The sequence below is a fragment of the Mustela putorius genome, unplaced genomic scaffold (genome assembly GCF_011764305.1).
Source record: "Mustela putorius furo isolate JIRA1106 unplaced genomic scaffold, ASM1176430v1.1 tig00000228_pilon_pilon_pilon, whole genome shotgun sequence".
Taxonomy (NCBI): Eukaryota; Metazoa; Chordata; class Mammalia; order Carnivora; family Mustelidae; genus Mustela; species Mustela putorius.
In genome coordinates, this window is record NW_025421322.1 from 36,903,595 (window position 1) to 36,918,626 (window position 15,032).

Sequence of the window (15,032 nt, forward strand, 5' to 3'; positions counted from 1 at the left end):
CCGTAAATGTCTCCTGCATCATCACTGCCCCGTTCACATACCTCACCCAGTAATTACGAATTCAAATACATGCCTGTCCGTCCTCTTCCAAGCGGACCTGCTCCCCCTGCTACAGTCTCTGCCCTACCCTTCCACCAAAGGACGCTCTGATCCAAATCAGATCACTCACCTGCTCACAACATCCCATACTCACCCCCCTGCACCAACCCCACAAGGAAAAGTTCTAGCTCCTTGGTATGCACCTCTGCCTCCCCCAGGGGCCCTCTCCGACCCCAGCAGCTTCAGCTCAAAGAGGGCAGTGGGTGGCGAATGGCCACGGCCATTGGCTCTACTTGGCTTGATCACACTGACTAGCAAAGCCCGGCTCAGGGGTCCGCTCTCCCCAGTCCTGGGGGGAGATTCTCCCTGCAGGGTCAGCTCCCATCTCCCTGCATACCAGGTTCTCAGGCTCCATGCTCTCCTCATAAAAACAAACTCTCTGACAACGATGAACCTGGACCATCGGAGGCCAGATTCAAGACACTCTGGGTCCCCATACCCGGGGATCCGTCTGCTGCGGGTGACCCTGGGGAGCTCCCTCCCCCAGGCGCCCGCATCCCTTCCCTTCTGCGATTTCTCTGCTCTGCTGGTGCTTCTGACACCTCTTCAACAGCTTTAGCTCAGACACTTTGTGTGTTTCTTCACCTTCAGATGGAATGAAATGGTGGTTTTTCTCTTGGAGTCCCGCCTTGCCGACAGAGCGCAGAACAGTGTCGATCGTCCTGGCTTGGCAGACAGACGGCCAAGAGTTCAAACCTTGGCTGTGCTGTAGGATAGCCAGGTATCTCTGCAAGCCTCAGTTTACCCATCTGGAAGATGGAAGTAATAACCCCTAACTCACAGAGCTGCCAGTAGCACCGGGTGAACTGATGTCCTAAAGCTCCTGACACACGGTCTGAGCTCACGAAGTGTCGCAAGCCACTGAACACCCATGAGCTGATGAATCAGAGCCCAGGTTCCTGCCTGGCCTCGGACTCAGCTCCCTGGTTGCCTCCAGACCTGTGGACTCCCATCATCTACCCTGACGGACTGGAACACCTGCCCCTCCGCTTCCTCTACTAATTCACCCCAGGGGACAGCTGGTTTCCACTGCAACCCCTCTCTCCCCCTCCACATGACATAAAAGCCCCGATTCTTCCAACCCCACTGCTTTGGCATTGCCCACACGCTCTCCCTCTGAACCGCCTTCACCATGATCATCGATTCCCTCACCCCAAGCGTCCTCCTCTTCCCTTCCCAAGAGTCATTTCTACGGTCTCCGCAGCCCGCGTCCCCTTCCTTCAACCGTCCCGTAATCATCCCTTAGCTGCAAGGTGTCATCCTGGCTCTAAGGCACAGCAAACCTGCCCGTCATGATGATCAGGACTAACACCCCCTCCCAGTCTACAGAAAGACCACCTCTACACAGCCTTCCCAGACACCATGGCACTTTCCGGGAGATGCCACACTTTTTCATCTCCAAGCCTTGGCCTATGGATGCCCTATCAGTCTTTATGTGACTAGGGAGCCCTCTCCTGCAGGTAACGTCCCGGGGGAGGGGAAGGGCGTTCTTGCTTGTGCTCTTGCTTTCTCGTTCGGGGATGCCACTCTCTTGACTTGCATCTCTAACTCCCATAGTCCTCTCTGAACAACTTGAGTTCATGTCTCTGTCTTTCTCCTGGTTCTACCAGAGCTCCTAGGGCAGCGCTGAGTCAAGCAGGACCCAGTGTCCCCTGGACAAGTAAGCTAACAAGTTTACGAATGCACAAACAGAGGAATGGGAGATGACAGGAATCTGCTTCCCATTGGGTCTGTGTGTGTGTGTGTGTGTGTGTGTGTGTGGGAGCTCCAAGGAGGGGAAGCCACACATTCCCTCTTGAGGAAGATGACATCGGGGAAAGCTCTAGTGGGTAGGAAAGAGGGGGAGCAAATGCTCATCTGTGAGGTTCTATTTAGGGGAAAAAATTCTGTCGCTGCCTGCCGCCCGCCATTAGCCAGGAGGACAGAACTCCCCATACGTCATCCTCTCACTACGAACGGAAGAACGCAGGCCGGTGGCGGGCGGCAAGGAAAGCCAGTCTGAGTCTGATTCCCCCTTGACTGTGGTACCCTGCCATTCTGCTGTTCGCAGAAACAGAGTATTGACTGAAGGGGGACACAGACCTCATGCCATCTGAACACCCAACTGGGCCCCAGGGAAACAAAAGTGCCTGGTGGGCTGGAGACAGAATGTCCAGACTCTGGGGTCCAGGCACCCCCAAGGGAACCCCTCCCTCTGGCCACTGGCCAAGCGTGTGACCCTGTGCACCCGCTGAGCCTACAGAACCCCTGCCGCCTCTGCAGTGCAGGGACACTACTCCCTGCTGATTTATGGGGTTGTGAGAGGTTGTTTGTAGCGATCCAGAATTTTTAAATTTTCTTCTCCAGTGAAATTCTGGTTGACTCCAGTGGGCTGAGACAGAATTCAAGAGGTGGCTTCATCATATGAAAGGAAAGAGAGTTTTTCAAAGAAAGCTGAGAATGTCACCTTTTGGGGGAACCCAGAGCAGGTTGGTGAGTACAAAGATCTGCTATTTTTAGGAAGAGCAGGGAAGGGCCAGCCTTCTACTGGCGACTCCCCTTTTCCCGGAAGTCCCCAGACAGTAACTTCAGAGACTAAAAGGTCTGCACGTGGGGCAGGTGGAGCCGTGGAGACCCGAGCATGGGCTGGAGGGGACATGTGCAGACTTGTGTGGCTCCTAAGAGCTCCTCACCCTGAAGGAGTGGAGAGCTACTGCCCGACGCCCCAGAGCCCCGAGTCAGTTCTGAATTCCCTGGAGCCCCAGAGCGCACCTTCCACAGGAGCTCAGGAGGAGGCGGAATGGAGGTCTGGGAGTGAGGCCGCTCGGCGGAAAGTCATGTCCTTCCTCCCCGTGTTGGATGGGCAACCATGGTGCTAACCTCCCTCAACATTACCAGGGACTTAGAAGCACGAGAAGCAGAAAAATGACCATTTTCAGGGTAACCGGTTTTTCTTATCAAGCATGAAACATTTCCTGATTATTAAAAAAAAAAAAAAAGCCATGACAAATTCTAAATAATAAAATGCATTCTAATATTAAAAAAAAAACAACAATGTCCAAGAAGAGAGCACTGGTGAAGCAATTTATGATTATGATTGATCCTCTGTAAGGGAACCTGGCAGCTACTACACATAAAGGAATGTGCGGGGTTACAGGAAGTGCTCCCAAAAGGGAAAGAGAAAAAAGAGAGACCAAAGTGGTCTACCAGAGCTTTGTAAAGGAAAACACGTGTGCGTATCAAATCGTGTTTGCTCAGTGGAAGAAAAGGGAGGAAGGAGAGAAAGAGAGGGAGAAAGAGGGGGAGGAGAGGGACAGGGCAGCGAGGAAGGGACAAGGAAGGGGAGAGGGGGGAGGGGCCGGGGGGAGGGGGGAGGGAGGGGGAGGAAGGAGGGGGAGAGAGGGAAGGGGACCAGAGGGTGGAGGAGGAGAGGGGGGAGGGGCCAGGGGGGAGGGGGAGGGAGGGAGAGGGAAGGTGGGAAGGCATTTTGACGATAAACGTAACAGGTGAGTGTGAAAAATGTCGCCATGTCACCATGATTCCTTCACGAGGCAGAATTATCTGATTTATGTCTATGGGTGTAATTAGATGTTTACAATGAGGAAATCTGAGGAAATGCAATTAAAAATTGCTTTTGAGAAATATTGGACAACAAGAGCCTTTAAGGACCTCAGTCAATCCCTTACCCCAGAGCCATTCAAAGAACCTTCTAGAAAAGAAACCTCTGATTTAGTATATCTCTATAGACTACGTTTCTCAAGAGTCCCCAAGGGAATTATTTCTTTAGAAATGTGTTGCGCATTGAAGTTAATAAATAAACAAGTAGACTTACATGTGCTCACCAAACACACACACATGCACACACACGCACACACGCACACACACACACACACACACACACAAAGCAGCAACTAAGGGAGGTGACAGATGTGTTAACTAACCTTATTGTGATCCCTCACAAGATAAACGAGGCTGAACCAGCACACGCACACCTTAGACTTACGTGACATTACGGGTCAGTGATATCTCAGTAAAGCTGGACCAAAAGAAAGGTGACATTCTCACTTTGTAGATCCCGTGTATGAGGTAAAGACCAGGAAGCAGGACTTCCCCCAGGGAGGCCAATCTGAACCAATATGGCGTCCGCTACATTTTTGTAAGGATCTTATTCATTTGAAAGAAAGAGAGCGTGTGCAGGAGCAGGGGGAGGGACAGAGGGAGAGAGAGAGAGAGAGGCAAGCCCCCTGCTGAGCAGGGAGCCCAGTGATGCTGGGCTGGATGTGTGGCTTGACACAGGGCTCCATCTCAGGACCCTGAGACCATGACCCAAGCCGAAGTCAGACACTTGACTGACTGAACTACACAGGCGCTCCTAAAACATTTTAAGACCAAGAAGGCTTTATCTCTTCCTGGGGGATGAGTTGTGGTGACTATTAAAACACAGAAAGGAACTATCCAACTCAGGCTCCAGCCAGTTCAGTGGTCTGTTTCAGGCCCTCTCGACAAACCCCACAAGGTCTGGACCTCATTTTAACTAGGAGCCTTACAAATACCACTGGCTTCAAACATGATCCTGCAAAGCCAGTGAAGAAACAGAGACCAGAGGTTAGCAACTTGCCCATGGGCACCTGGCTAATAGCAGAGAAAACCGAATCCAAACCAAGATCTGGGTCTGTGCTCCTTCTACCACCTTCAGGACCAGAGGCCTTTCACTCCCCTGAGAGGGCTTCACAAGAACCACTTTGAGCTCAAAACGAGAAAGGGCCACTCTGCCCAGGGGTTTCTGCCTGGCCTCTGATTCCCCCTGTGGGCGGCTCTGAGCTCTCCAGAAGCATGTTAATCTGAGCCCCCTGGGAGGGGTTCTTCTTCATAGACCTGCTGAGCCTGTCCTCAGCCAGAGGTTAAGAGGATAAAAGGCTTAAAGCATCAAGCTCAGAAGTCACAGATTCAAAGGCAAAAGAAGAAAAAATGGGACAGGACAATTGTTGACAGGAATGTGGATTTGCTAGAAAAATAATCCTGCATCTCCCAAATGCAGAAATACTTGAGTAACGGTCCTAGGAATAATTCTAACAAGGCCTTTTGACAGGGAGGAGGAGATTAAATTTTTTTAATTACAACAATTATGGAATTTTATTCTTAGAGACCATGGAGTCAACCTACATGCCCTGAGCTAGAAGGAACCCTTGACTCAGACCGATAAAAATCCTGAATCACGCTGACTTGTAAAAAAGTAAAGGGAATCTGTCTGTCTGCACACGTGGAAAGTCATGGGCCTGAACTGGTACATTAGATCTCTGATTTCTGTGCCATGAATATCGTGCCCACTGGCCATTCATCAGGGCACACAGTCCGTCTTCACAGCAAATGGACCACGGTCAAGGCCCTGGAGATACTCACCGGTGGGTCCCACATGCCCTGCCCTCCCAGAGTCATCCTGGCCTCTCTTTACCCAGCAGTGCTGGACATCCAGGGGGCTTCTCAACCACATAATCCCACTCCCATTCAAAGGTGAGGGAATGAATGAAAAGGACAGCAACTTATTTTAATAAGAGAAGTGAGGAAAAGGATTGTTTCTGACAGAACCAGACAAATCAATTAATTGATCTCTGGCAAGCAAAGATAATTGTATTTCTGAGTCCATTAAGGCACATCGGGGCTGGTTAACTCATTTCACAGGGAACTGGCTGTCGCCGGCCATTAGGTGATGATGGGGACATCGAGGCATAAACACAAGATGGCATTTTCCTTCAGGAAACCCTTGACTTATGACTCAACCATTTTCATTCTGGTAGAGAAAAGGCAAGTGAGTTTGTTCAAAGGGGATCTCAATCCTAATAATTCTGTGAGTGTCTGACCTTAAACATCAGATCTGATAATACTGATTGAGGCCAAGAGATGAATCTCAGCATCAGGGAAAACCTTCACTCAGAAAGAAAGCCAGTTTGATATTGAGCTTTATCTGAATTAAGACTTAAAATGGAATCTGAATACATTTTCAAGGACAAATGTTGGCTCCCTTTTAGCGAACAATATTGGGCATATCGCATGATAAGCACAAATGAGATCTTAATAAATTGATGACTAAAAATGTTTACATAGTGGGGGGTTTATACATGTATACTTTATACTTGTTTGCTCAAGTACTTCTTTATGAGAAGACTGTTGTAAATGAAGTAAGACTTTCCCTTCTGCATTCTGGCTTCCAGAATCCATACTGGAAAATTTACACGGAATCTCCATGGGCTCTTGAGCAAGAGGCATCCATGTGCAAAAGGAGGTAAAGTCCTGTTTCCTCCTGGGGAAGGGGAGATGCCACAGTCCTGCTACAAAGGAAGGGACCTGGGCCTATTCTGTTTGGAAGAAGAGGTTTTCAAGCAAGGCCAAGTTTGCTCAGTGTGTGGACTCCTTCCTTGGGTTCTAACCCAGTCATTTTCCACCTAGGAACCACCTGTGAAACTTTACCAGTGCTGGTGTCTGGGGTCCCACCCTAGAAGTTGTTTATTTAATTAGCCTGGAGGGTGGATGATTGCAGATGATTGCAGCACACAGCCTAGGTTGACACTGTCATGGAAACTTTCTGTGCTGTTACCCCAGACTCAGATGGAGAACACGCAAAGACGTGGTTTTCTGAGCCTCATGACCAGCGATTCTGACTTGGTAGGTCTGGGACAGGGCCAAGGGTCTGCACCTCTAATGGAAGTATAATGGTGATATTCCCACCCATGCACCACACTCTGACATGCATGATGTAGATGGTACGTTAGAAATCAGGACGTGTTTTCTCACCATGGGGATCCCCCTAGTTGCAAGAAGTTCTCAAAGAAGCAGAAAGTTCTATCAGGGCAAATATAAGCTCTCATGGATCTCTAAGGAGATGCCAGGCTCTGCCAGGTCAGGCACAGGCCATATAAAGTCAGGTAAGATCGGGTCCCTTAAGGAACCTCAAGCCACTTGACAAGAAGACAAAGCCAGACAGGACATCACCACTATTCCCTTCTGCAGCCTGGTCCTGTCCCCCACCATTGATGTCTCAGAACATCAGTGGCACTGACATTAGCATCCTGACAGTCACCAGTCTAACAAGAGACCACCTGCGGTAAGTTCTGTGATCCCCCAGACCCACCTTCGCACTCTTGGCGTCCCCGTGGCCTTCCAGGTGGGCTCTGCTTTCTGACACTATCGAGCCATTCTGTGGTCTGGTCCTCCCGGGTCCTCTGCATGGCTGGCTCCGACCCACTTTTCAAATGACAGCTTTGGGTGATCTCCTCCTAGGACACCTTCTCTGACTCTATGCACAGAGTGGCTTCCCCTGCTGTTTCTCTTCATAGTATCCGAAGTCCATCTTTGTCACAGAACTTCCCCTAACTCGTGGTCATTCCCTGTGTGTGTATCTGCCCCCCGGATTAGCTGGCAAATGCTCTGCGGGCCGAGTCTCTCATCTTCATGTTTCTAGAGCCTTTTACAACAGCATACGCTTACTAGTGTTTATAGGAATGGCGATGTGAGTGGACGGTGGAATAAAACTAGGAGAGGCAGGCTTTTAAAATTATGGGAATGAGGGATTCCTACAAACTGGGCTGGATACAATAGATAAAGATCAGTCAACAAATAGTCTGACATGAGATTATATTCAAGCTAGAACTTAACAGGATAGAATTTTCAAGGCAGATATTACAAGAAGGACATTCAAGAATGATCTGAGCACAGACAATAAAAGTGTAGAAATTTAAGGTCAAGCCATTTAGGCTTTGAACACTGAGCTGGGTGAGAGCATGAGCAAGCTGGAGGGTTGTAAACAGGAAAGCAGGTGGTCCCACTATTATAGTGACGACAGCTTAGATGGTATTTACGAGGCACCAGGCACCAGGCTAGCTGTTCGCCATATATTACTTCATGCAATTCATACCATAAGACGTCTTCTGATTACCCTGTGAGACTGTGTCATCGCCATTTTACAAGTGACAAAATGGTGGCTCAGAGTGTTTTAAAAGGACATTTTCACCCTCTCAGAGCCTACAAGGGGGCAGAGTGTGGCTTCACATTCAGGTCTGACCCCCAAGCCAGGTTCCCCAGTGCCTCCCTGCCCCTGCCCTTTCTATCAGGATGAGGCCTGCTGCCAGGCATGGGCTGACAATTCACAGTGCATGTTGGCTGGTTTCAGGAGATATTTTCCCTTGGAGAATTTACTTCAGTCAATATAGACTCTGGAGAAATGCAACTTGACTGTTTGCTCAAAGCAAACTCCACCAAAAGGCAATATGCATTCTGGGACTAGAAAAACCATCCACAAACGTAAACGTACGAGAAGCAAGTAATCTCCGAATGGGGCCGAATCTCGTGCAATATTCTCAGTTCTGCATCCACATGCCTTTGACACATCTCACAACGTCTACCTGACCAGAAGAGACAGTGATGATCTGGAACATCGGATGGAGGTACAAGGGGCAAGTCTCGTGATCCGAGAAACTGCTGAAATGTGGATATGATACCCACAGTCAGATTCGGTGTGAGGAAGGACATTTTCCCTTCCTCTGCAATCCCTAACTCTAATTTTTACCTCCCAAGGACCTTTGGAGCACATCCTCAGACCCAAAAATAGGCCAGCCTCCCCAAAGCTGCCTTCCTTTTCTTCAATGACACATGGAAATCCCCAGTTTTCTTTCATGGGGGGTGCACCCCGCCCGCTAGGCTTAGATCTGTCATCACTTCCTCATGGAGTGTCGCTGGGTAAAGGAACTTCATCTCACCATGAGCATGGTTCCTGTGGGATTTGGAGCAGGAAAACCCTTGGTGATAGAGCTGTATGGACCACAGCTGCTGGGCGCCCCTCCGAAGGATGCAGAATCCTGGCTGATGCTGTACCTAGCCTGTCCACGGCTCTCTGCAGCCTTGACCCAGGGGACTGGGAACTCTTGCCTTCAAGATCTTACTGCTGGCAGGACTCTAGAGATCTTAGAACCCACTCTGTTCTCGTTAGAGCTCTGCCTGCCTTCATCCAAATGATGTCCCAGCCTCATGGCCAAGGCTGCTAGGAAGCCCACCATAAGTATGCTCCATCCTAAGATGATGCCCTCATCCACATCAAAGTTACAACACCGTGAAGGGTTGGCATAGAGAGCAGGAAGAAATTTCTGAGAGCCTTTGTTCCACTAGACCTGTGGTCACCAACTGCCGATGAATTCATACTTACAGTAACAACATCTTCAAGCATGCAACTCCAATATACGTATATTTATTTACAATCCCATACCCATATGATTGCATAATCCTACACAATATTCATTGCAAGCATAAAGAAGGATCTTTTAAAAGTGAGATAAGGAATTCAATAATACTTGTTTTAAAAATTAATTACTTTTTCTATTAAAGGAACATATAACCTTTTTGCTCTTACTAAAAATATGCATATAACAGTGATTCAAAATTCTGGTTTTAATTTAGTCTAATTAAATATTAGACTTCAGTGCTGAGCATGGCTACACAAGATAACTCTTCAAAACACACAGACCTAGAGGATCTTAGGCAGGCAGAGCGAGTCACAGTTTCCTCACTCCTCTGGTAAACTCCTTAACCAACTGCGCAGGGCCTTCTTCCAGTTTTGAGTGTGTTGAAATGTCCTGCTTCTGGTAACAGTTTCATACAACACTTAGTCAACACCTGAAGCCCCAGAATACCATTAGGATTAGGTGTATCATGAAGAATTACAGTTACAACTCCACATATCAAATAGTTCTTTACATAAGTTCAGATTTCTAAGCCTACTTATTTTTGAATCTGATCAGCTTGCTATTCCATCCCGGGGTGCATGTGTGAACACGCTGAGCAGGAGAAGACCAGGGCGGTGCTGTCTTTTCCTGCTGTTCACCATACTTTCATTAGCAATATTACCTTTGATTCATGATGGCTTTACAGTACTTATTTTTAAGCCACTTGCTATTTTATGAGGGTTAGTGTAATTAAAGGAAGAAAACAGTTTACGGATGTGTATACCTGTCCAGTCCCAAACTGTAGTATCTGGCAATGTGAGGGTGATGTCATCAACTCGTCTGTACTGTGGGAGGCCCTTTCATTTGATGCCAGAGTCATGACTAAGTGCCATATGGACACAAATTTCTCCAGGGTCATTCTGGATTCTAATTATTAATAGAGCTTGATTTCCCTTTGATTTTTTAAAAAGATTTTATTCATTTATTTGTCAGAGAGAGAGAGAGAGCACACACAAGCAAGGGGTGGGTGCAGGCAGAACAGGCAGCAGGAGAAGCAGGCTCCCTGCTGAGCAAGAAACTCCATGTGGGACTCGATCCCAGGACGCTGGGATCATGACCTGAGCCAAAGGCAGCGGCCCAACTGACTGAGCCACCCAGGCATCTCTTCCCTCTCATTTTTGATGAAAAGAATTATAAATGGAAGTTGTAAAATTTTCTTCCCACATCTTGATGGATGCTTCGTGTAGCCCTGGGGAGGGGGGAGGAAGCCCACCCTGGAGACCAAGCTTACATCATAGAAAACAAGCAACTCAGCCCCAGAATCCCCCTCTATTATGTTAGAGCTTCAGATTTTTCCATCCCCCTGATCCCAAGTTACCCATGGGGCAAAGTAAAGACAATACCACTCAGGCTACGGTTGGTGATGAGGATTTAGGAACTCATCAGTAGAAGTGTCTAACACATCATAGACACATGACACTCTCCAACGTGAACAGGAGAATGGGGATAGGTACCAAATGGGCTCCAGGAAGCAGTAACCAAGCCAGGACTCCAGAAGCCGGGCCCTAAGCCCAGAGTCTTCTCACTACACCGCAACTTCTGATCAGGTGAGGATGGTCCGACGGATGCTGACAAGCTTCTGGCGGATGCCCAGATCTTTGCTTCCTGAAAATTCAGCTCCAGAACCCCAACCAGAAATGAGGGCCCCCGTGCCTGGGACATAGCTGGTCCCAGGATCATTGCCCGTTCCCCGCACTGCCTGCTTCAGGTCACCCACCAACATGTCCTGGCCACTGAATCTCCTCACAGAACAAGGAGCCAACCCACAAGGCACACTGGAAGCAAAGACTCCAACGATCCTTCTGAACCTGGAGACGGACCCAGGCGGCAGAGGGTGAAAGTGTGAGATGGTCTCTACTTCTCCGCCCTGAGTCTAGACTGTCCTTGGACTTGGCCTTGGCCACCAGAAGGCCCGGGAAGCCCCTCTGTGAGTTTGCGGCTCCCTGGCAGGATGTCGTGTGTGCTTCCACTCCTGCCCGTAGGGCTCATCTGCCGCCTCCCAGCCGAGGGCCCAGACCTGGAGCAAACCACGGCAGGGGCGGCCAGGCCCGTAATCCAGCTCACCCTGCCTGCCCCTCGGAATCCACAGCGGAATGGAAAGCTGCAGTTTGAAGGCACTACGGTTAAGGTTCAGGGTACTCTGTTCCGTGGCAAAAACACACCAATAGATGGAACCACTTAAAAGCATCAAGTTGAACAAAGATCAAAAAGCTTCAGGCTTTTAAAATCAAAAGCTTGATTTCCAAGTAACCTTCCTCCTCTCTCCCGGGGACCTCCCCCTCCTCCCTTCTCAGACTTGCGTTTCCGGACCGAGGAGGCCACTGGCAGCTCATCCGCAATTCCTGTCGAAACCAGTTAGATCCTGTATTTCCCAGTGAAACAGCCCAGCCCCTTCCTCTTATGGATTTCAATTTTGAAGGCTGTGGGCTGCCGGCTGCCTCCTTCGGCCCCGCACAGCAGTAAAACTAGTGTTCCTCTTTATCCCTAACCCTGTCTCGGGTTGTATTCTGGCTCTGAAGCATGGAGGTCAGTTTTCCACAACACAGATACCTCCTATTTTGCACTGTTAACTTGAACACATCACCAATGCAGTCTCTATGAACTTAGGTTTCCTTGTCTGTAACCCAGGGAAAGCAGTGGCTGCCCCGGGAGAGCCCAGAGCCCTCCGGTGGGACTAGATGCTTCACATACACCATCCACATGGTTATTATCTTGTATGCTTCGTGTATTATCATGTATGCTTCACATGTACCATCCACGTGGTTATTATAGACCTTGAGAGGAAGGTCTGTCCTGAAGACCTATTGATATGTGATCAGCACCAAATTCAGCGCATCCTTAAAGACTACAAGCAACTACATTTTAATTCTTTACTTAAAGAGGACATCATAAATTTTCAGTCCTTGAGAGATCTAGGCACAGGTACTAGGTATGATACACAGTTTTGGGGAAATGGGCCTACAAATATTGATCACAAAGACCTCTTATTGTCAGAGCTATACAAGCAAGCTTCATTTCCAATAAATTCACTTCCCAGTAAAACTAACCAACATACATCACGGGAAGAGGAACCCAGAAGAGCAAAGGTGGACGGGAGAGCAGGAGGGAGGGAGAAATTCACATGCTCAGGCCTGCCAGTGTGGGGGTGATTTTCAACCTCACTAAACGTTTGGATGTTCCACTTGGCAGGAAAAATAATGAAAATCCTTTTCTTGTTAATCCAAAATGTCCTACCTCCTGTTCTTAACCTCTATTTCCTGCCAGGAGAAACACACACATACACAGAGGACCCTTGAACAACAATGGGGTTCGAGGCACCCACCCATAGTCAAAAATCATGTAGGACTTTGGACTCTCCCAAAACTTAACTACTACTAGCCTACTATTGACCAGAAGACTTACTGATCATATAGACAGTCAAATACACATATTTTGTATGTTGTATGTATTACACACTGTATTCTTAACCTAAAGGAAGCTAGAGGAAGGAAAATGTTATTAAGCAAATCGTAAGGAAGAGAAATAACATCCATAGTGCTATGCTGCATTTAGAAATCCATGTCTACTGGACCACACAGCTCACACCCGTGTCGTTAAAGGGTCAACCATGTATGTATGTACACACCAATAGATACAGAGATGCATACTTACCCTCTCTGAAAGAGATCCACATTATAAAATTTATGTAGCTCTACAGAAAACTCAACCGTTCCTTGTACTTCAGACATGATCTTTTTGGTTCATTACCTGAAAAAAAAGAGAGAAATTAAGAGCTTGAGATCTCATCAGCCAAACACAGAAAACCTGGGCTTCCACAGGGGAAACCCAATGTACTTGACCAATGGGAGCATGGTGCGTCCATTGGATGTCATCATTGAGAGGTTCCCTTTACAGGAAAAGACACAGAGACAGAAGACACACTTAACTGTCACTCAGCTCACTCCTCAAAGGACCAGACTTGGACCCAGTTGTCCTAATCCTAAAGTGGGGCTAGCCCACAGCCCCTCCTTACCTGTCAGTGTCATGGAGGCAAAAGCAGCCCAGCCATGGGCACAAGGCCAATGGCCAATGGAGAGAGTCCCGGCTCTCCCACTTTCAACCTGTGTGACTCTGAGCAAATCACTTAGCGTCTTCTCTATAACATGACTCCTGGTAATAGCACAGAACAGATAAAGGGTGGACGGATTAAATGGGTCTACCACACAGAGCGCTTTGCACAGTTCCTGACATGCACAATGATTAATATCAGTAATTGAGGGTGACTTTATCACAGTTAGCATAAATGCCATCTTGTAAGGGCTAAGGGGCCTGGAGTGGCAAAGCCAGATGTGCTCTCCACTGAGCATGGGAAGCAGGACTGGGTGCCACTGCCCAGCAGATGTTGAGCCCAGCTCGAGGATGCTCATTTTCCCAGCAAAAAAACCTGAGGGCCAATAACAAGAGGGCTGGATGGGGAAGAGGCAGGGGACAAAATTAAAACAGTGCAGGTCTAGGAAGAGAAATGAACCAAGGGGAAGAAAGACTCAAAGTAGGCTGAATTTTCTGAGGGTATGAGGTTGTCTAGACACCAACGATAAGGAGGAAGGGAAAGAAACTGACTTTTATGGAGCAGCTACTATATACTCTTAGGGCTACATGAAGTATTTTCTGTAAGTTGCCTAATTTTGACCAAGAAGAAGTTTGTGATAAAGTTTCTTGCCCCATAATGTAGATGAGGAAAAGGATCAGAGAGGCTCTAATCTAAAGCCACTTTCCTCTTCTAGAATGCTCTAGTGGTGTGTACTGTGGAAGGTGTCTGCACTCCTTCCAAGCCTCAGTTGGCCGCCATGTGTAATGGGACGATACAAGCTATGTAGGATGAGTTCCCCTAGAATAGGAGGTAATTACTTGCAATGAGCAGGTTCTTGGGGAACCAGCAGGTTCTCCCCGGACAGTGACTGGCATGAGGTTGGGAAAGGGGATAATGAGACAGAGGGAGGAGGGAAGCCAAGAGGAGATCCAGTCTCTCCTACCTGGCACCTAGGTCTCCTTTGAAAGCCTCTCTTCCCTCTACTCCCCTGATGCCTCAAAGAACAGAACACCAACACTGGGGTTCAAAGGACGACGTCACTGTAGCCAGTGGGGTCATGCCAGGCCAGCTCCCAAGAATAAAAACGCAAGAGATTAACGTGGCCTTGACTGCGCGCCTTGGCTCTGACACGGGTGCCGCACAGGGAAGCATTTCTGAAGATGCAGAATTCCGCTGGCCAAATTAAAATGCAGCAGATCCCAGAACACAGCCTCTGTAAATCCTATAAGCGGAATTACAAGCTGGCACACCCGGAGAAGTCTGGCTCCCAGAATGCACTGAAAACCAATCTCCGTAATGGGAGAGCCCTGGAGGTGCACACCGGAGCCGGTCAAGGTCAGAACCATGCACCCACCTCCCAGGCCCCAATTTCAATGTCGAGGCACTTCCAGTAAGAGCTGGACAGGGGGCCAGCAAATAAAGCCACTCTGCACCTAATTTCATTATCACGTGAAACATGGGGACAGCTGCCTCTTCCCTACTTCCGTCTCCCGTGCTCAGTCTCCCTCCTTAAAATACCGCAGAGCCAGCAAGCCGTCTGACCCCTGCTCGCGGTGGCAGGATCAGTAATTCCTGACCCTCCCAGATCCCCGACTTGGGGAGGATGTGACAGAGTA

At 48.6% G+C, this 15,032-nt stretch overlaps 1 protein-coding gene across 1 annotated transcript in view; it reads right to left on the reverse strand.

The window, feature by feature from the left end:
• FAM135B (family with sequence similarity 135 member B) overlaps positions 1 to 15,032 on the reverse strand; it is a 275,652-nt gene that overhangs the window by 162,571 nt on the left and 98,049 nt on the right. Inside the window, exon 2 of the mRNA XM_004743599.2 lies at positions 12,999 to 13,094. Coding sequence (XP_004743656.1) covers positions 12,999 to 13,075 — 77 coding nt within the window. The 5' untranslated portion in view covers positions 13,076 to 13,094. The remainder of the gene's footprint in view (positions 1 to 12,998; positions 13,095 to 15,032) is intronic.